This window comes from Mus caroli, unplaced genomic scaffold, assembly GCF_978045245.1.
Source record: "Mus caroli unplaced genomic scaffold, Mus_caroli_1 scaffold_11, whole genome shotgun sequence".
NCBI classification, from domain to species: Eukaryota; Metazoa; Chordata; class Mammalia; order Rodentia; family Muridae; genus Mus; species Mus caroli.
Window position 1 is genome coordinate 46,975,620 of NW_028227266.1, and position 20,856 is coordinate 46,996,475.

General features: G+C 44.9%; 1 protein-coding gene across 1 annotated transcript in view; it reads left to right on the plus strand.

The window, feature by feature from the left end:
• Positions 1–10,528: 10,528 nt before the first annotated feature.
• Positions 10,529–20,856, plus strand: part of Tmprss5 (transmembrane serine protease 5) — a 29,716-nt gene continuing 19,388 nt past the window's right edge. Inside the window, exons 1-4 of the mRNA XM_021172636.2 lie at positions 10,529–10,608; positions 14,148–14,250; positions 14,533–14,631; positions 15,141–15,263. Of these exons, the coding sequence (XP_021028295.1) occupies positions 10,606–10,608; positions 14,148–14,250; positions 14,533–14,631; positions 15,141–15,263 (328 nt within the window). The 5' untranslated portion in view covers positions 10,529–10,605. The remainder of the gene's footprint in view (positions 10,609–14,147; positions 14,251–14,532; positions 14,632–15,140; positions 15,264–20,856) is intronic.

Sequence of the window (20,856 nt, forward strand, 5' to 3'; positions counted from 1 at the left end):
TGACTAGGATAGCTGTGGGGCTGGGCAAGGGGGCAGACTTGAAATACTGCCTAACTGAGGTGGCCCAAAGTTTGTTCCCCCCACCCAAAGGGACTTTTGGAAGGAGAGGAAGCCCTTGAGGAAGAACAGGCTGAGTGGGAGTCACACCCAAGCCTCTCAGAGCCTTTCTGAGGAGACTACTTGCCCTCCCAACTCAATTGAGCACTTCTTTCTTGTAGGATAAACAAAGCAGAATACAATGTTCAGAATGCAGCACGCTGACAAAAGAGCAGCTGATTACCGCATGGAACCACCTGGGTTTTCTTCCTAAGTACATTTTTTATCCATTTCTTTCTAGTCTAAGCAGGGAAGGTGGCAGCAGTCACTCAGGGGGTCTCCACCACCTGTTCGCACATAACAATGATGTGGAATAAATTAACTAGCATTTCCCCAGTTTTTACTAATTAAAGCTTTTCTTTTATGAGACCCGGGAATCATTCCTTTCTTTGTCGAGAAAACTTCTCTCCAAGACATCTGGATGGAAAGAGATGTGTGTTTGGGCTGCATCAGGTTGTGTGGTGGTGGGAGAGGGTCTGGTGGGTTGTATGAACCACAGTGGGATTCCCATACTGAGCTTAGAAGGGGTGGGGTGATTGTATGAGGAGACTGGAGGACACTATGGATGCAGTGGTCCCGGTGGCAGCCAAGGCTGGATAAGAATGAGGGATGTGTTACTTACAGAGATTAACCCATCTCAAGCTTCATCATGAAGAAAGAAAAAGCACATCTTCAAGCCCGCATCCCTCAGGGCCACGCTGTCTCACCAACATCACCTGGAAAACCAACCTTCCTCTCTCTGTCAGAGAGAACGAGCATAGTGAGGTGGAGACATATTGATTCCATGAGGAGCTGATATGATTGAGGGAGCTGTCTAAATATGTCTGAAATCCACAGAGCAGTCAGGAACACAAGGTGACAGCCAGCCTTGAATCCTCAGTCACGGAAGGGGAGGTGGTGAACACTGTGAGAGTCCCTGGGTGTTGACCAGTGTTTACAGGTGGCGTTTCTTCCTTCTGAGCCTGTTGTGGGTGAATATATGACTCATGCAGTATGTGCATGGGTTGGCACGGGGAACAATTCTGGACAGGAGGCCTGGGCTTGTATGCTATTTATCCCTCTGAAAGGAGAAAGCTTGGACTTAGCATTTTTTATTCTTTTTTTTACTAAGATGTTTTCTTTATTTACATTTCAAATGTTATCCCCTTTCCTCATTTCCCCTCTAAAACCCCCCTATCCTCCTCCCCCTCCCCCTGCTCACCAACCGCCTACTCCTGCTTCCTGGCCCTGGCATTCCCCTATACTGGGGCATTGAGCCTTCACAGGACCAAGGGCCTCTCCTCCCATTGATGACCGACTAGGCCATCCTCTGCTACATATGCAGCTGGAGCCATGAGTCCCACCATGTGTACTCTTTGGTTGGTGGTTTAGTCCCTGGGAGCTCTGCGGTACTGGTTGGTCCATATTGTTGTTCCTCCTAAGGGGCTACAAACCTCTTCAGCTCCTTGGGTCTTTTCTCTAGCTCCTTCATTGGGAACCCTGTGCTCAGTCCAATGGTAGGCTGTGAGCATCCACCTCTGCATTTGTCAGGCACTGGTGGAGCTTCCCAGGAGACAGCTATAACAGGCTTCTGTCAGCAAGCACTTGTTGGCATCCATAAAAGTGTCTCGGTTTGGTGATTGTATATGGGATGGATCCCCAGGTGGGGCAGTCTCTGGATGGCCATTCTAGCATTTTCATTCTTTATAAGCCCAAGAATTCTATATGAATTAGAATTTGGTATTTCTATTTGGGTGGAAGGGAAGGACTTCATGCTATCTTTCCGATACCAGATACCATCTGGAGGAGTTGAGAAGGGCCCTTGATGCTTTTGACAGTAGTGACCGAAGGAGGAAAAGGAACACTCATTGTAAGAGCCATGAGTGGAGGTTCATGTGTTGAAGTAGGCCTGGAGGACTGGTTAGTCATCAGTGGGAGCAGGGCTAGGACTTGGTTGAGGCCATGTCAGCATCACCAGTGTGGAAACATAGGCTTCTGATCTTTCATTCAGAGGGTTGTGTGTTTGGTGGTTTCAGGTAGAGCACATCATTTAAGGCACTGTCATCCTTCAGGGATTCAAATGCTCGTACACTGGGTAGTGTCACCTTCACTTTTATACTCTAGGCTTGTTATTGCTTCAACCTAGAGTTAAGCATTCTCCCAGTGTAGGAAATAGCCAGGGTAAACCAGACTGGCTCTGAATGCTAGGCAGAGAAGGGTGATGAGGGAGACAAGGTCCATTTGATGTGGAATCTACTCTGTAAGAGATCAGAGATGGTCTCAGTAGGCCTGATGTCCTGTCATTGCCCCAATGCACAGCCATACCACTGACTCCAATGGGAACATAACGCCAGGAAACTCAAGCCACTAGGCTGCCTCCCTCCAGACCCAGAGCTCTTGGAGAGGGACAAGAGCCAGTGAGAATCCCTAACTGATGTGCCAACTGGGTGACAGAGAAGTCAGTCTTTGCTCTTGTTTTTATTTACTATGTTCTCATCCCAGGGGGAAGAAATTGTCATTGGAGTATAAATGTGAACTTAATGACTCTCTCTTGCAAGGGACTTTCTACCACTCTGTATTTTAAATAAACATTTATTGAATATTTACCATGGTAGTTACTAATGCTTCTTAGTAGACTGCAGTATTACATTTTTATGGTTTCCTCATGGGTGGGGGAGCCATGTAATTCTGGAGCAATGAACAGTGGGTGGTCCAAGTAAGTACTAACAACCCAAGCTCCTCTAGAACTTACTCTCTCATCATTGTGACTAGTGACCTTCCAGATGGAGACTACTCTTTTGGCTTTTGTGTGTGTGTGTGTGTGTGTGTGCGCGCGTGCGCGTGCGCCCATGCACGAGTTTGTGCATTGTGCACATATGCATGCTGCTATACGCATGTGCACATGTGGAGACTGGGGGTTGACATCAGATGTTTTCTGCTATCACTCTTCACTTTATTTTTTGAGACAAGGTTTCTCGTTGAGACTGAAATTCCCTGCTTCACTAGGCTGACTGACCAGCAGGCCCCAGGGATCCAAACTCAGGTTTGGATGGTGTACAGCAAGCACTTTACTTACCAAGCCAGCTCCCTCGCCCAGCTTGAAGTCTCAATTGAGGATATGTGGAAAGAATGCGCTAGTTTGACCCCCTGTGGAATTGAAACATTAATAAGAAACAAAGCTGTATTGTATACGCCAAGAAGGAGGGTTAGTTGTTTCCTACTGCAGCCCAGCCTGCCTTAAAGCATAAGCCTCTGTAGGATGCTGCAGACACCATGGCTTACTCCAGTCTCCTCCGAGGTACCATTGGGTCATGCAACAGCTGATGAAGACATATACCTGTCTGGTTTATTTATTTGATTCTTCTGGGGCTGGGGACCAAATCCAAGGTCTAATGCATCCTAGGTAAGCACCCAACCACTAAGCTGTAGTCCTCTTTTTCACTTTTTATTTTGGGATAGGGTCTCTCTATGTTGCTTAGGCTGGCACTGAACTCACTCGGTAGCCCAGGCTGGCCTTGAAGTTGTGATCCTCCTGTCTCAGCCTCCCTAATGTCTGAGAGCCACCTCTGAGCCATCAGACCTGTTGATAAGGTGGCTCACTGGGTAAAGGCCCTTGCCAAGCAAGCTTTGCGACCTGGATTTGATACCTTTAAACCATGTAAGACAGTGGAAGGAGAGAACTACCTCGTGTGTGTGTGTGTGTTTGTGTATATATGTATATGGAGAGATATATATAGAGAGACAGAGACTGACAGACAGAGACACAGAGACAGATACAGAGTCAGAGAGAGACAGATTTCTCATGTCTTGAACTACAGATGGACATTTACAGGATTTGATAATAGCTTGTTAATAACACAACTTTTTCTTCCTCCATTCCTGCTGCTGCTTCATGGGGCTAAAATGACTAAGAAGTTAATTGAGATAACACATGCCCAGAATCATCAGGCTAAAAACACAGACAGGGCCTCTGTCCAGGTCTGCTTCAAAGGCTTTAGATGGATATTAGAGACAGTGTTTTAACAACAGTCTCCTCAGTTGATTCCAGCTCTCACCCTTAGAGGAAGGCACCCTGTGCTGATCATAACTGCGAGAAAAGACCAAACCAGATAGCCTTATTTTTTCTTGGTGACCGGGGGTGGGGTGGAGGAGGAGCCAAGGCTAGATTAATGACAGGGTTCAGCAGATATAGTTTGCTCTGGAAAGTTTAGAAGTAGACCTGCTTTATTCTACTTTTCTGTGTGCACCCATTGTCCTGTTGGTAGCCCAGATGTCCCTTATAACACAATGGATGTAGCATTCCAAACATACTAACTTTCCCAGAGCCTATCCTGTCAGAGCCTGGCTTCTGAGCTGTTCCTTCAGGACCTGGTTAGTGATGCCGCCCTTTAGAGTCAATTACAGGAACCTTTACTCAGGGTCAGGGTAGTCAATGTAGTCACCTCACACCATGTCTCAGCATGGCATTGCTGGACTCAGGGCTGCTGCCCCCAACCCCATCTTTCCTATGCCATGTCTCAAGTTGTTCCTGTGTGTGTGTGTGTGTACTGTCTCCACAGCTGGGTTGAAATATATGTATTCCTGCCATGCTCTAACCTATCTTTGGATGGATTAAGAGATTCTTTAAATTTATGTGAATATTTTGCCTGCATGTATGTGTGTGTTTACCACATGAGTACAGTGCCCATAAAGGCTAGAAGAGGGCATCAAATCCCCTGGAGCAGTTGTGAGATGCCATGTGGGTGCTGAGAACCAAACCCAGGTCCTCTGGAAGAACATTCAGGACTCTTAACCATTGAACCATCTCTCCAGCTCTGTACTTTGTTTTAAACATGATTTTTAGAGTCTTCAATGATTTCTTACTGAGGTTACTAATTAAACTATGTATAGCAATTGCTTTGAAATATCATTATTAAAATCCAAGGTTTTTTTTTTTTTTTCAACTGATTTTGAACATTTATTCAAACACACCAGAAGAGGGCATCGGATCCCATTACAGATGGTTGTGAGCCACCATGTGGCTGCTGGGAATTGAACTCAGGCTCTCTGGAAGAGCAGTCAGTGCTCTTAACCACTGAGCCATCTTTCCATCCCGAATCCAAGGTTTTCTAGACATAATAGTACATCCTAACACTTAGGCGGCAGATGCAGGAAGATCACAAGTTTGAGGCCAGACCTGGCTAGAACTGATGCCCAGTTTCAGCATTCCCATTTTCTCTCAATACACAAATCCAAGGTGTTTATTAATATCAAGAACGATATTACAGAGTGCCTGATGGCAATAGGCATGAACAGAACTTGAACCTGGCTTGAGGAGGATGCTGGCTATTATAGGGATATGTAAAAATGACATGAGTTCTTCCTTCTAAGCACACAAGCCATCTATCCACAACCTTCTGGAAGATGAAGCCATACAGAGGCAGAAGAAGAAGAAGGCAGAACAGGATGAGAACTAAGTTACCAGGTTCAAAAAGGAGAAGACAGGAACCTGAACTAACTCACTAAGACAGATAATGGTGAGGTAAGGATGGTTGGATGTCATGGTCACTTGCAGTCAGAGTGAGCTAGGCCACAGTTTGATTAAACAAACTTTTGTTTTTTTGTCTATGAAGGCTTGGTTGTCCTAGGAGCTCACTGTGTAGATCAGGCTGACCTTGAATTTGCAAAGATCTACCTGTCTCTGCCTACTGAGTGCTGGGATTAAAGGCATACACCACCACATCCAGCCACTCCTTTGTTTAATTGAGAATTTCATGTATTGTACCTAATGTGTTTTAATTGAATGCATCCCACATTTCCTCTCATCCAATTCACCTACCCTCCTATTTTATCCTCTCAACTTCATCTTTCTAAAACCTCCTGGGCCTATTTTATAAGTGCTGCTTTTATTTCCTTACATGAAGTGAAGAGATGAGAGCCTTACCCAAGCTATATAAACACACAAATTGGGCTGAGCCTGGTGTATTTTCTCCTTCCTTCTAACTATCCCTCCGCCTAGGCCTGAAAACTTCTAGTCTCCACACATCTAATCTTCCAAGCTGACTGATTCAATCCAGCTTCTCCCAGATTCTGATTGAGTTGCTCTGCCTGGTCTCATGCTACCTTTGGCAATCTGTTCTAATCTTCTGGCTCCTTCTCATTCTCTGGTTTGCTCTGTCTTCACCTCGGTTTAGCTTGTTCTCTCTGTAGAACTTCCCTGGTAAAACGGCCATGACATATACAACATACACCATACACCGACTCCACTCCCACTTCTTTTTATCTCTCCATATTCTTATTTATTTATTTATCTATTATATATAAGTACACTATAGCTGTCTTCAGATGCACCAGAAGAGGACATTGGATCCCATTACAGATGGTTGTGAGCCACCATGTGGTTGCTGGAATTTGAACTCAGGACCACTGGAAGAGCAGTCAGTACTCAACTGTTTCGCCATCTCTGCAGTAGTCTTAGAGTTTTATTGCTGTGAAGAGACACCATGACCATGCAAGTCTTATAAAGAAAAAACATTGAATTGGGGCTGGCTTATAAGTTCAGAGGTTTAATCCATTATCATCACTGAGAGAAGCATGGCGGTTCACAGACAGACCTGTGCTGAAGAAGCAGTGGTGAGCTCTGTATCTGAATTGGCAGGCCACAGGAAGAGAGAGTGACACTGAGCTTGGCTTGGGCTTTTGAAACCTTGGAGCCCACTGCCAATGACACACTTCCTCCAACAAGGCCACACCTACTCCAACAAGGCCACATGTCTTAGTTCTTTCAGATAGTGCCATTCCCTATGAGCATAGGGGGGCCATTTTCATTCACACTGCCATACCAGCCTCAAAAACTGGATTTTACCTGATACAGTGCAGGAACTTGGAAGTCTTCCCGGTCTTTAGAGAACGTTCTTGCTGTTGCTTGTTTGGCAAGTGACTTTTCAGATCCAGCTTTATAAGGCTGCATTCTTTTTTTTTTTTTTTTTTTTTGGTTTTTCGAGACAGGGTTTCTCTGTGTAGTCATGGCTGTCCTGGAACTCACTCTGTAGCCCAGGCTGGCCTCGAACTCAGAAATCCGCCTGCCTCTGCCTCCCAAGTGCTGGGATTAAAGGCATGCGCCACCACGCCCGGCCCATAAGGCTGCATTCTTATCCAGAGAGGCCTGGAAGAGTCGCAGGAAGGTACAGCTCTACTTAGCCATCCCTGCTTGTGCAGAGCCTAGAGAGTCACCAGAGTGAGAGCTCAGAAGCTCCCTTGTGCCATCCTTCTCTGGACGCATGCGCAGGACTCAGTATGTTATGTGGCTTTCTGGAGTCCCAGAATACATTAGAGCTCTTCAATCTCCTATAAGCATCTCATACCCAGATTCTTCTTAGAGGGTTTTAATATAGTTTATTTTGTGATCAACTGTTGTCCACTACCTCAGACATCCATAAGCTCTAACAACTGCCCCTCCCCCATGACTTTAAGTTAAAAAAAAAGAAAAGATTGAAACAGGTCAAGCTCCAAGTTAGATCAGATGAAGACAGTGTGGAAAATGCTCTCTGCCAGGGACCCACTAGGCAGGTCAAAAAAGTGATAGCTCTCTGAGAAAGTTGTTCAGGGCTACAGGTCTGTGTTCTCCCTTCTTGTGGCTGTACATTACACCTGTGGGATATTGGTCTTCATCCTGCAGAGCTGGGGCGAGGGGGATGGGATTTCAGGATTCCAGCCAGTTAAAATGCCTAACACTCACTGAGCATTGCATCTTTCGAATAATACCTTCCTGATTGCTACAAGTCTCGGGGTGATCTCCAGGACTTTGAAAACTTGATTCTATTTTTCCTTCTGGTTGTCTCATTGCATTTTCGAAGAAGAGAATTTTCTCTTTCAGTTTCACAGACATCACCTGGGACTATTTGAAATACCCTTTTCTGTAGTTGCCACATCTTTTTTCCTCCCTCTCTCAAATGTCTCATCCTCTCTGGGCTTTCTGGGCAGACGAGTCCACCTTTCCCTCACTCTCCTATGCTTCTATGTCATTGTAATTTCACTTTTCACAAATAAGTTATTTTTATCGGTTCCTAGCCAAGCCTATGGGTCGGATAAGTAAGCTTGTAACTTAACCGCCATACCCAGGCTCATTCAGGACACACAGTAGGTGTGACTTCATAGGCTAAAGAGTGCTGCTCTAGGAGTCCTCAGTGCCTAGCTAGGGAGTCTCATCTCTGGCCACCAGTTCTCTCCTCTGTGTCTCTAAGTCAGTCATGTAGGATCTGTGTGTCTTCATCATTGCTTATGGGTTCAGTAAGTAGATGAGGAAAAGAAGTGAGAGATAAGATTATGGTTGGTGTGGGTGAAGCTCGACAATAATAATGGTGGGGTAGGCAAGAGGTTAGGGAGATGAGAGAGGAGGCGGAGTCTTAAACAAGCAACTCAGAATTTTCAGTGACAATATTTTAGGAGATGATGCTCAAATTGCTTGTCTCTACTCAGCTAAAAATGAGCCAAGTCAGATGTGGTGATGCACACCTTTGATCCCAACCCTGAGAAGGCGAAGGCAGAGGCAGAGGCAGAGGCAGAGGCAGAGGCAGAGGCAGAGGCAGAGGCAGAGGCAGAGGCAGAGGCAGAGGCAGAGGCAGAGGCAGAGGCAGAGGCAGAGGCAGAGGCAGAGGCAGAGGCAGAGGCAGAGGCAGAGGCAGAGGCAGAGGAGGCAGAGGCAGAGGCAGAGGCAGAGGCAGAGGCAGGAGGCAGAAGTGGAGTGCTATGTGCTCAGGACTGGCCTGGTTTTATGTAAATAGCGACAAGTCATTTAAAACTACATTTCTCAAAAAAAAAAAAAAAAGCCAGAAAAAAAGAGAACCAGAAGAGCAGCTGGGACCATAGGCAGCTAGAGGAGAAGCTGATGATAGTCAATACGATTAGTGGCGCCTTTATGTGCCCACATTAGCAAAGCCTAAGAAGAAACCACAGGCAAGAATACAGGTAGGGCTGGCAGTTCAGAGTGCTTCCTTATGCTTGCAGAGGCCCTCAGCTCAGTTCCCAGCACCCACACTGTGGGGCTCACAACCACCTGTAACTCCAGCTCCAAAGGATCGGACACCCTCTTCTGGCCTGTGTAGCACCTGCATACATATAGCATTTACTTATACAGACACGTATGTGGGCATAAACCTTAAAAAAATAGAGTTAACTAGCTTCTTTCTCGAATATTCATTCTAAGTTTTGAGCCACTCAAAATAGCCTTTAGCTTGCTGTAAAGTTAAAAGCAAGAGTAATAAATACAGCTAGGTTCTCCTGCCTTGGCTGGCTCAAGGAAATGGAACACAGGCTCAGGTCACCCTGGGGAGAATGTTGTCTTCATGATTGCGTCGATCAATGCATTGGCAAATGCTCAGGAACATCAGTGATTTCTTCTTTTCCCAGTCTGCCAACCAGCTTCAGCAGTTCTTGTAAGGTGTCCTATGCTATCTTTTCTCTGAACTCCAGCTTCATTTGTTCCCTGAGCGTTCCTTTTTGGCCTTCTTTTAGTTGACTGGGGAAGGTGCTCTAGGGTTAGATGTCCCTAACCTTGGGTCATCTACCATAAGAACCATCTCTTCCCGTCAGTTCTCTGGCCACCATAATATCAGTAATCTAAGCGAGTGATACTAGAGAAAGTTCTATATTCAGCATCTCATTTGGTTTGAACCTCAACACTGTGAGGTGAGTATTACGACTCTCCTTTCACAGGGAGGCTGAGTGGGAGAACTGTATTCTGGAGAGATTTGACTCTAAAGCCTGTGCTATCGAATTGATGCATCAGAGGGACCCATGAATGGCAGACTGGAGGAGAGCACCCCACTCTAGTGCCTGCTTCCCTGGTGCCCCTTGGCTTCTCCTTTAAAGAGACATGGCTCCAGGTGTGTCCAGATCCAGCCCGGGATCGGCTGCATTATCTTGAACAATGAAACAAGATCGAACCAACGGCTACTGGATCCCAGAGGTGAACTGGGTGAGGAGGCCTCACTTCCTAGCAATCAGGAGAAAGGTGCACCATGGATACCTCATGGTCATTGTCAGCTCTAACATGGTGACAGCCTGAGACTGCTGGGAAGGCCAGTTTCCATAGAACTCAGAGACATTTCCACACATGCTAATATCTATCACTCTTTAGTGCAGCCCTGTCAGCAAGAAGGGGGAACTGTGCTAGTATATACAGGAGACACATGTTTTGGCACAAGAGACCTGGTTGCTTAGCAACAGTAGCCTGCCCCACCTCCCTATTTTCTGTTTCCAAGCTTCCAGTTAGCAGATAGCAGGGGCTGGGGCTGCCAGGCCCAGCCCAGCCCTTGCACTGATTCTCTACAACAAGGGGTCTATTCATGGGCCCTGAGCATAGTTCATTGTCTCTCTGGTGCATGTCTATGTGTGTAGGGGTGGGAGACAAGGGGAGGGGCTATGTGTGAACCAGGAAGACTTCATCCTCCAACCACGCTGGCTGGGCTGTTGAATCAATCCTGACATGAGGACAGGAGCCTCACCCTGCCCAGCAGAACTTACTGCCTTATATCAGTGCAGCTGACTCATATGGTAAGGTGACGCCCCTGCCATCCCTCCATCCCTGCTCACCCTCTACCCCGTGGGATGCAAGGTTGTTAGAAGAGCCTCTTCTGGCAGCTCTGGGACAGGAATTGCATCCTAGCATGAACTATGAAACTGTGAAGTTTTCTCCAGAGGATGCCTTTCTCTTGCCATTGGTACTCTGGGCTGATAAAGCAGTTTACACATGGCTGTACTGAGCAAAGCATTAAAACGGATTCCTACTTAGTACAGCAAAGAGACGTCTTTCCATCGGAGGCCTGAGTTTTCAGGCTATAGCATGAGTTTGGGCAGGTTGTATTTTGAGGCAGGGCAGTGCCTGAGACGAGGTGATTAGTTGAGAGGCTGGGCTTGAAGTCTAGAGTCTTGGATATTAAGACAAGAGGGAAGCCTGTGTGTGTAGAAAGTGCTACCTATCTTGATTCTTCTCCTCCCTTCCTTCCTTCCTTCCTTCCTTCCTTCCTTCCTTCCTTCCTTCCTTCCTTCCTTCTCCTCTTTCTTTCTTTCTTTCTTTCTTTCTTTCTTTCTTTCTTTCTTTCTTTCTTTCTTTCTTTCTTTCTTTCTTTCTCTTTTTCTGGAGACAGCATCTCTTATTGGTTTCTTATTGGTTTGGCTAGGCTAGCTGGCCATCAAGCCCCAGAGATCTAGAATTAATATCAAGTGCTACCAGGCCCTGGGTTTACATAGGTTCTACGGATAGAATTTAAACTCTCATGATTTCATGGAAGCCCTTTACAGAACTATCTTTTTATGGACCTGTCTTCTGGACCTTTCCCTTCCCTTCTTCCCTTCCCTTCCCTTCCCTTCCCTTCCCTTCCCTTCCCTTCCCTTCCCTTCCCTTCCCTTCCCTTCCCTTCCCTTCCCTTCCCTTCCCTTCCCTTCCCTTCCCTTCCCTTCCCTTCCCTTCCCTTCCCTTCCCTTCCCTTCCCTTCCCTTCCCTTCCCTTCCCTTCCCTTCCCTTCCCTTCCCTTCCCTTCCCTTCCCTTCCCTTCCCTTCCCTTCCCTTCCCTTCCCTTCCCTTCCCTTCCCTTCCCTTCCCTTCCCTTCCCTTCCCTTCCCTTCCCTTCCCTTCCCTTCCCTTCCCTTCCCTTCCCTTCCCTTCCCTTCCCTTCCCTTCCCTTCCCTTCCCTTCCCTTCCCTTCCCTTCCCTTCCCTTCCCTTCCCTTCCCTTCCCTTCCCTTCCCTTCCCTTCCCTTCCCTTCTCTTTTCTTTTTCCCTCCTTCCTTTCTTTCCTTCTTTCTTAAAGATTTATTTATTTGTGTATATGAGTGCTCTATTTGCATGCATGCCTACATGACAAAAGAGGGCATCAGACCCCATTACAGATGGTTGTGAGCCACCATGTGGTTGCTGGAAATTGAACTCAGGACCTTTGAATGAGCAGCCAGTTGCTCTTAACCTCTGAGGCATCTCTCCAGCCCCAAATTATTTTTAAGTTTTTGTTTGTTTGTTTGTTTCTTCATTTTTTTTTCATTTTTTTGATTTTTGGTTTTTCGAGACAGGGTTTCTTTGTGTAGCCATAGCCTTCCTGTAAGTCATTCTGTAGATCAGGCTAGTCTCAAACTCGGAGATCTGCCTGCCCCTGCCTCTCTGTCTTCTTTTCTTCCTCTTTCTCCTCCCCCCCCTCCTCCTCGTCCTTGTCCTCCTCCTCGTCCTCCTCCTCCTTCTTTTTAAATTAGGCTTTGTTGCTGTTGTTGTTGCCAAGGATGTCCTTGTGGATCTCCTCTTCTACCTCCAGAGTGTTGTGATTTCAGGCATATTCCATTACATCCAGCTAGAATCTAGTTTTGAGATGCTTATAATTTATCGGATTACAAATTCCTTGAGGAAGCATTTACAGCCTATATGCATTTCTTATTGATATTATTATAATTATCATATAGCTTGTGTTTTATCAATAAAGCCCTTATTTTCCTCTATTCCTTCTTGTCTTCACCCCTCCTCCCTACCTACCTCCTTCCTATTCCTTTCCCTGTCCTTCTCTTCCTTTCTTCTTTCTCCTTCCTTACTTCTATGCCTTTTTGTGCCAGTCCTTGATGTATGTGTGTGTGTGTGTGTGTGTGTGTATATATATATATATATATACACCAGTGCAGAAAGAAAGAGAAAGAAGTAAGGCCCATATAAGTGAATAATAAGATTTGTTTAGTTAAAGACATTCCCTGAAGAAATGACTGAAGGGTCAGAAGGAAGCTATGAGGCAGGTGCAGCAGACACCTTCAGACACTCAGCACTGTAGTGAGAGTGCCTGAAGGTGTTAAAGAATGGCACAGTACTATGGAGAGGGCTGGTGCTGGCAGCAAGAATGGAGAGATGTGGAAGAGAAAGATCCCAAAAGCCTTGGAGCTCTGACGTGAGGCTTAGCTTGATGCTGAGGCTGCAGAGATTCACTGGATACTTTGAAGATTGGACCACCATTTTCATAATCACATCTTAGAAAGATTACTCAGGCTTTACAACATGGAGACTATGGGCCAGGCCAGTGACCTAATCCTTTCCTGAGGATTTGGTTGACCAACCTTTACCACCTACAACTAGAGGACACTAGGATGGGAGTTTAATCACTGGGAGGCAGGAGTTATCACTCTTATTTTATGAATGATAAATGATTGAAGTTTGGAGTGGTGGTCTGAGTTATTTAAGTTCACAGGATAGATGAAGACCTGGTTATGAACGTTTCAGTATTTGTAGTTATGCTATTTCATAGCTCGTTATGGGTCAGGATCTGCTGGTGTGCATGTGAACTATCCTGCTCCTTTCTTTCTTAACCACCCCATCTTTGCTTCATCAATATCTTTTGCCCAGACCACACAATGCCTGACAGAAATAAATCAACTCAAGCCCCACTCACTGAAGAGGACCCTGCCTTAGAGACTGTCTGTCCCCTCTAGAAGCCTTCCTTGATTGTCTTGGAGAAAAATCACCTCAATCTTTTGAATGCCATTGGTGCTTTTACTTGAACTCTTTGTGGTAATTTGACGTGTACCGTGACTTGTGTTTGGGACAAGAATGAGAATTCTTTGAGGAATGATGGTTGATACTGAATTACTTAGCATGTCTTCTATGGTGGCTTATGAACTTTGGCTAAATACTTTTGGGGAATGATCCATGTGTGTGTGTGTGTGTGTGTGTGTGTGCATGTGTGTGTGTGTGTATCCATCCTCTTTTTCTGAGACAGGAAGGAATGGAGGTGTCTAGGGCAGGACATTGGCATGACTCAGGGGGTGACCTTTTGGATGTTCACAGGAGCCAAGAAGAGAGCATGGTTAATGGAGAACATGAGCTCTGCAGTTGAGCAAGTCTGGATTCTAGTTTTCTCCGTGCTGTTGCAGCTGGATGAGAGTGAAGTGAATGGAGTTAGGGGTTAGGAGAGCAGAAAGGGCCTAGACAGGCATCGCCAAGCTGAATACAGACTTAGAGATAACCTTGGGGGCAGGGCTGAGATTAGACATGGGAATTTGGTGAGAGCATAGTCTTCTCTTGGCAGCCCTGGTGTGGGGCTGCTGGATCTCCAATCACTATTTCTCCAGAGTCCAACACTGGATGACCAAAGCCCAATGGAGATTAGGTACACGGAAGAAGATACTGGGCCTGGGATCTTCAGAATGGAGTTGGGAGACCAGCGGCAATCCAGTAAGTCACACTGGCGGCTATTAGGGAGGGACAGGATGGGATTAGCAAAGGATGCTCTTCCTCCAGCCCTTATGCTCTTCTTGGATCAGTGTGAGGATGAGGGACATCTCATTTTTTATCCCCCACTTGCTGTTTCCCACTTTAGGACCGAGTGGGGTCTGGGCTTCAGAGACCATAACCAGGTTCTATCCCTTGGGGGCAGGCTCCTGTTAGAACCTCAAGGTTGAGTAAAGCTTGCTGGCAGGAGGAGACAACCCAGACAGCTCTCTTCTTCCCTCATAGTTTCTCAGTCCCAACGCTGGTGCTGCCTGCAACGTGGCTGTGTAATACTGGGCATCCTGGGGCTGCTGGCTGGAGCAGGTGTTGCTTCATGGCTCTTAGGTCAGTGCTGGGCCCTTCTGTCTGAGGGGAAGACAGGATCTGGGGGGAGCCTGGAGACAGAAGCAGGTGCTGAAAAGGCACTATGTGTAGATGGATAAGCTTCTCTGTCATCTGTGCTGTGAAGACAGCCAGACAGAAAAGGGCTTACCCATGGAATGGAGGGATTTAAAGGTCATAGAGAGAACAGCTTAGCCTTACAGTCCTGTCACTGTGTGGATGATCCATGGTTTTGGTCAGGTCTCTCCCCCTCCTCCCCACCCCCAGGTAGAAATTGTTTTTATTGAGAGACAGACAGACAAATAGAAACACAGGATAATCTAACAGACAGCCCTGTGCCCCTCTTACTGATTGATTGAGGTCTGTCTATAGGCAATGTGGCTGATAGAGACTCTTTAGGAGGCAGGCCTACCCCTACTGCAGTACTGACTACCTAGGCACGTTGAGCCTTTCTGGGGAATGTTCCTCCCCATTCCCAGTCTCTGTGTGACTTTCTCTGCACTTTCTTCAAGTATTGTATCTATGGCCGGCTGCCTCTCCATCCATCTCTGGGACGTTGCAGGAGGAGGAGATGACTTTGAACTGTCCAGGAGTGAGCCGTGAGGAAGAGCTCCTTCCATCTCTTCCCAAAACAGGTGGGCGCTGTCCTCAAAGCTACAGGATGCAGTCTTGCTCTAGCTTAGGGCCCTTTACTGCTTCAGGACCGAAATGAAGGACCAGCAGTTTGCAATCATCCATCTGTCTCTTCCTCTACTGGAATGGGGTTTGTGACAAGGAGCTGACAGCACTGAGTTCGGATTTAGGGTTTGCAGGCTCCCCTGAGGAGTCCTCTAATCTTTAGCTGATGTGTGGTTAGGAGGCCAGGCCAGTAGAGAAATGGAAGCTTGTTATTTGGGGTAGTGTGAGATAGCAATGAGGGGTGGGGGCGGGGGGAGAGGAGCTAGTGGTACAGGGTGGCAGTGTGTGAACAACAGGGCCACCAGAACATCTGGGGACATCACTCCGTATTGTCTCCTGATTGCCTCCACTGTCCATTCTTCCAGGTAAGAGGTGGGGTTCACAGTACAATGCTGTCCAAAGACTGGATGTTAGAAAGAGTTACAGAAGTTAGATCAAGCCTGGGGTTTTCTCATTTTTTTTTTTTCTTTGCTAGATGCATGGCCTTGGGTACATTATTTCTTTGAGCTTCTATTTCTTTCTTTCTTTCTTTTTTTTTTTAAAGAGTAATTTTTTTGCATTTATTCTTTTTTTAATTTTTAATATTTTTATTACATATTTTCCTCAATTACATTTCCAATGCTATCCCAAAAGTCCCCCATAGCGCCCCCCACTTCCCTACCCACCCATTCCCATTCTTTTGGCCCTGGCATTCCCCTATATTGGGGCATATAAAGTTTGCAAGTCCAATGGGCCTCTCTTTCCATTGATGGCCGACTAGGTCATCTTTCGATACATATGCAGCTAGAGACAAGAGCTCCGGGGTTCTGGTTAGTACATCATGTTGTTCCAACAATAGGGTTGCAGATCCCTTTAGCTCCTTGGGTACTTTCTCTAGCTTCTCCATTGGGAGCCCTGTGATACATCCAATAGCTGACTGTGAACATCCACTCCTGTGTTTGCTAGGCCCCGGCATCGTCTCACAAGAGACAGCTATATTTGGGTCCTTTCAGCAAAATCTTGCTAGTGTATGCAATGGTGTCAGCGTTTAGAAGCTGATTATGGGATGGATCCCTGGATACGGCAGTCTCTAAATGGTCCATCCTTTCATCACAGCTACGAACTTTGTCTCTGTAACTCCTTCCCTGGGTGTTTTGTTCCCAATTCTAAGAAGGTGCACAGTGTCCACACTTTGGTCTTCATTCTTCTTGAGTTTCATGCGTTTAGCAAATTGTATCTTATATCTTGGGTATCCTAAGTTTTGGGCTAATATCCACTTATCAGTGAATACATATTGTGTGAGTTCTTTTGTGATTGTGTTACTTCACTCAAGATGATGCTCTCCAGGTCCATCCATTTGGCTAGGAATTTCATAAATTCATTCTTTTTAATAGCTGAGTAGTACTCCATTGTGTAAATGTACCATAATTTCTGTATCCATTCCTCTGTTGAGGGACATCTGGGTTCTTTCCAGCTTCTGGCTATTATAAATAGGGCTGCTATGAACATAGTGGAGCATGTGTCCTTTTTACCGGTTGGGACATCTTCTGGATATATGCCTAGAAGAGGTATTGCTGGATCCTCCGGTAGTACTATGTCCAGTTTTCTAAGGAACCGCCAGACTGATTTCCAGAGTGGTTGTACAAGCTTGCAATCCCACCAACAATGGAGGAGTGTTCCTCTTTCTCCACATCCTCGCCAGCATCTGCTGTCACCTGAATTTTTGATCTTAGCCATTCTGACTGGTGTGAGGTGGAATCTCAGGGTTGTTTTGATTTGCATTTCCCTGATGATTAAGGATGTTGAACATTTTTTCAGGTGCTTCTCTGCCATTCGGTATTCCTCAGGTGAGAATTCTTTGTTCAGTTCTGAGCCCCATTTTTTAATGGGGTTATTTGACTTTCTGGAGTCCACCTTCTTGAGTTCTTTATATATATTGGATATTAGTCCCTTATCTGATTTAGGATAGGTGAAGATCCTTTCCCAATCTGTTGGTGGTTTTTTTGTCTTATTGATGGTGTCTTTAGCCTTGCAGAAGCTTTGTAGTTTCATGAGGTCCCACTTGTCAATTCTCGATCTTACAGCACAAGCCATTACTGTTCTATTCAAGAATTTTTCCCTGTGCCCATATCTTCAAGGCTTTTCCCCACTTTCTCCTCTATAAGTTTCAGTGTCTCTGGTTTTATGTGAAGTTCCTTGATGCACTTAGACTTGACCTTAGTACAAGGAGATAGGAATGGATCGATTCGCATTCTTCTACATGTTAACAACCAGTTGTGCCAGCACCATTTGTTGAAAATGCTGTCTTTCTTCCACTGGATGTTTTTAGCTCCCTTGTCGAAGATCAAGTGACCATAGGTGTGTGGGTTCATTTCTGGGTCTTCAATTCTATTCCATTGGTCTATTTGTCTGTCACTATACCAGTACCATGCAGTTTTTATCACAATTGCTCTGTAGTAGAGCTTTAGGTCCGGCATGGTGATTCCACCAGAGGTTCTTTTATCCTTGAGAAGAGTTTTTGCTATCCTAGGTTTTTTGTTATTCCAGATGAATTTGCAGAGTGCACTTTCTAATTCGTTGAAGAATTGATTTGGAATTTTGATGGGGATTGCATTGAATCTGTAGATTGCTTTTGGCAAGATAGCCATTTTTACAATGTTGATCCTGCCAATCCATGAGCATGGGAGATCTTTCCATCTTCTGAGATCTTCTATAATTTCTTTCTTCAGAGACTTGAAGTTTTTATCATACAGATCTTTCACTTCCTTAGTTAGAGTCACGCCAAGATATTTTATATTATTTGTGACTATTGAGAAGGGTGTTGTTTCCCTAATTTCTTTCTCAGCCTGTTTATTCTTTGTGTAGAGAAAGGCCATTGATTTGTTTGAGTTAATTTTATATCCAGCTACTTCACCGAAGCTGTTTATCAGGCTTAGGAGTTCTCTGGTGGAATTTTTAGGGTCACTTATATATACTATCATATCATCTGCAAAGAGTGATATTTTGACTTCATCTTTTCCAATTTGTATCCCTTTGATCTCCTTTTGTTGTCGAATTGCTCTGGCTAGGACTTCAAGTACAATGTTGAATAGGTATGGAGAAAGTGGACAGCCTTGTCTAGTCCCTGATTTTAGAGGGATTGCTTCAAGCTTCTGACCATTTACTTTGATGTTGGCTACTGGTTTGCTGTAGATTGCTTTTATCATGTTTAGGTATGGGCCTTGAATTCCTGATCTTTCCAAGACTTTTATCATGAATGGGTGTTGGATCTTGTCAAATGCTTTTTCCGCATCTAACGAGATGACCATGTGGTTTTTGTCTTTGAGTTTGTTTATATACTGGATTACGTTGATGGATTTCCGTATATTGAACCATCCCTGCATCCCTGGGATGAAACCTACTTGGTCAGGATGGATGATTGTTTTGATGTGTTCTTGGATTCGGTTAGCAAGAACTTTATTGAGGATTTTTGCATCAATATTCATAAGGGATATTGGTCTGAAGTTTTCTATCTTTGTTGGGTCTTTTTGTGGTTTAGGTATCAGAGTAATTGTGGCTTCATAGAATGAGTTGGGTAGAGTACCTTCTGTTTCTATTTTGTGGAATAGTTTGTGAAGAACTGGGATTAGATCTTCTTTGAAGGTCTGATAGAACTCTGCACTAAACCCATCTGGTCCTGGGCTTTTTTTAGTTGGGAGACTATTAATGACTGCTTCTATTTCTTTGGGGGATATAGGGCTGTTTAGATCATTAACCTGATCTTGATTCAACTTTGGTACCTGGTATCTGTCTAGGAACTTCTCCATTTCATCCAGGTTCTCCAGTTTTGTTGAGTATAGCCTTTGGTAGAAGGATCTGATGGTGTTTTGGATGTCTTCAGGATCTGTTGTTATGTCTCCTTTTTCATTTCTGATTTTGTTAATTAGGATGCTTTCCCTGTGCCCTCTAGTGAGTCTGGCTAAGGGTTTATCTATCTTGTTGATTTTCTCAAAGAACCAGCTCCTTGATTGGTTGATTCTTTGAATAGTTTTTCTTGTTTCCACTTGGTTGATTTCGCCCCTGAGTTTGATTATTTCTTGCCGTCTACTCCTCTTGGGTGAATTTGCTTCCTTTTGTTCTAGTGCTTTTATGTATGTTGTCAAGCTGCTAATGTGTGCTCTCTCTAGTTTCCTTTTGGAGGCACTCAGAGCTATGAGTTTTCCTCTTAGAAATGCTTTCATTGCGTCTCATAAGTTTGGGTATGTTGTGGCTTCATTTTCATTGAACTCTAAAAAGTCCTTAATTTCTTTCTTTATTCCTTCCTTGACCAAGGTATCATTGAGAAGAGTGTTGTTCAGTTTCCACGTGAAGGTTGGCTTTCTATTATTTATTTTGTTATTGAAGATCAGCCTTAGTCCATGGTGATCTGATAGGATGCATGGGACAATTTCAATATTTTTGTATCTGTTGAGGCCTGTTTTGTGACCAATTATGTGGTCAATTTTGGAGAAGGTACCATGAGGTGCTGAGAAGAAGGTATATCCTTTTGTTTTAGGATAGACTCTTCTGTAGATATCTGCCAGATCCATTTGATTCATAATTTCTCTTAGTTTCTCTGTGTCCCTGTTTAGTTTCTGTTTCCATGATCTATCCATTGGTGAAAGTGGTGTGTTGAAGTCTCCCACTATTATTGTATGAGGTGCAATGTGTGCTTTGAGATTTACTAAAGTTTCTTTTTTTTTCTTTTTTTTCTTTTTTTTCTGTTAAAATATTCTTTTTTTTTGATTTTCAATATTTTTATTACATATTTTCCTCAATTACATTTCCAATGCTATCCCAAAAGTCCCCCATAGCGCCCCCCACTTCCCTACCCACCCATTCCCATTCTTTTGGCCCTGGCATTCCCCTATATTGGGGCATATAAAGTTTGCAAGTCCAATGGGCCTCTCTTTCCATTGATGGCCGACTAGGCCATCTTTCGATACATATGCAGCTAGAGACAAGAGCTCCGGGGTTCTGGTTAGTACATCATGTTGTTCCAACAATAGGGTTGCAGATCCCTTTAGCTCTTTGGGTACTTTCTCTAGCTTCTCCATTGGGAGCCCTGTGATACATCCAATAGCTGACTGTGAACATCCACTCCTGTGTTTGCTAGGCCCCGGCATCGTCTCACAAGAGACAGCTTTATTTGGGTCCTTTCAGCAAAATCTTGCTAGTGTATGCAATGGTGTCAGCGTTTAGAAGCTGATTATGGGATGGATCCCTGGATACGGCAGTCTCTAGATGGTCCATCCTTTCATCACAGCTCCAAACTTTGTCTCTGTAACTCCTTCCATGGGTGTTTTGTTCCCAATTCTAAGAAGGGGCACAGTGTCCACACTTTGGTCTTCATTCGTCTTGAGTTTCATTCGTTTAGCAAATTGTATCTTATATCTTGGGTATCCTAAGATTTGGGCTAATATCCACTTATCAGTGAATACATATTGTGTGAGTTCCTTTGTGATTGTGTTACCTCACTCAAGATAATGCCCTCCAGGTCCATCCATTTGGCTAGGAATTTCATAAATTCATTCTTTTTTATAGCTGAGTAGT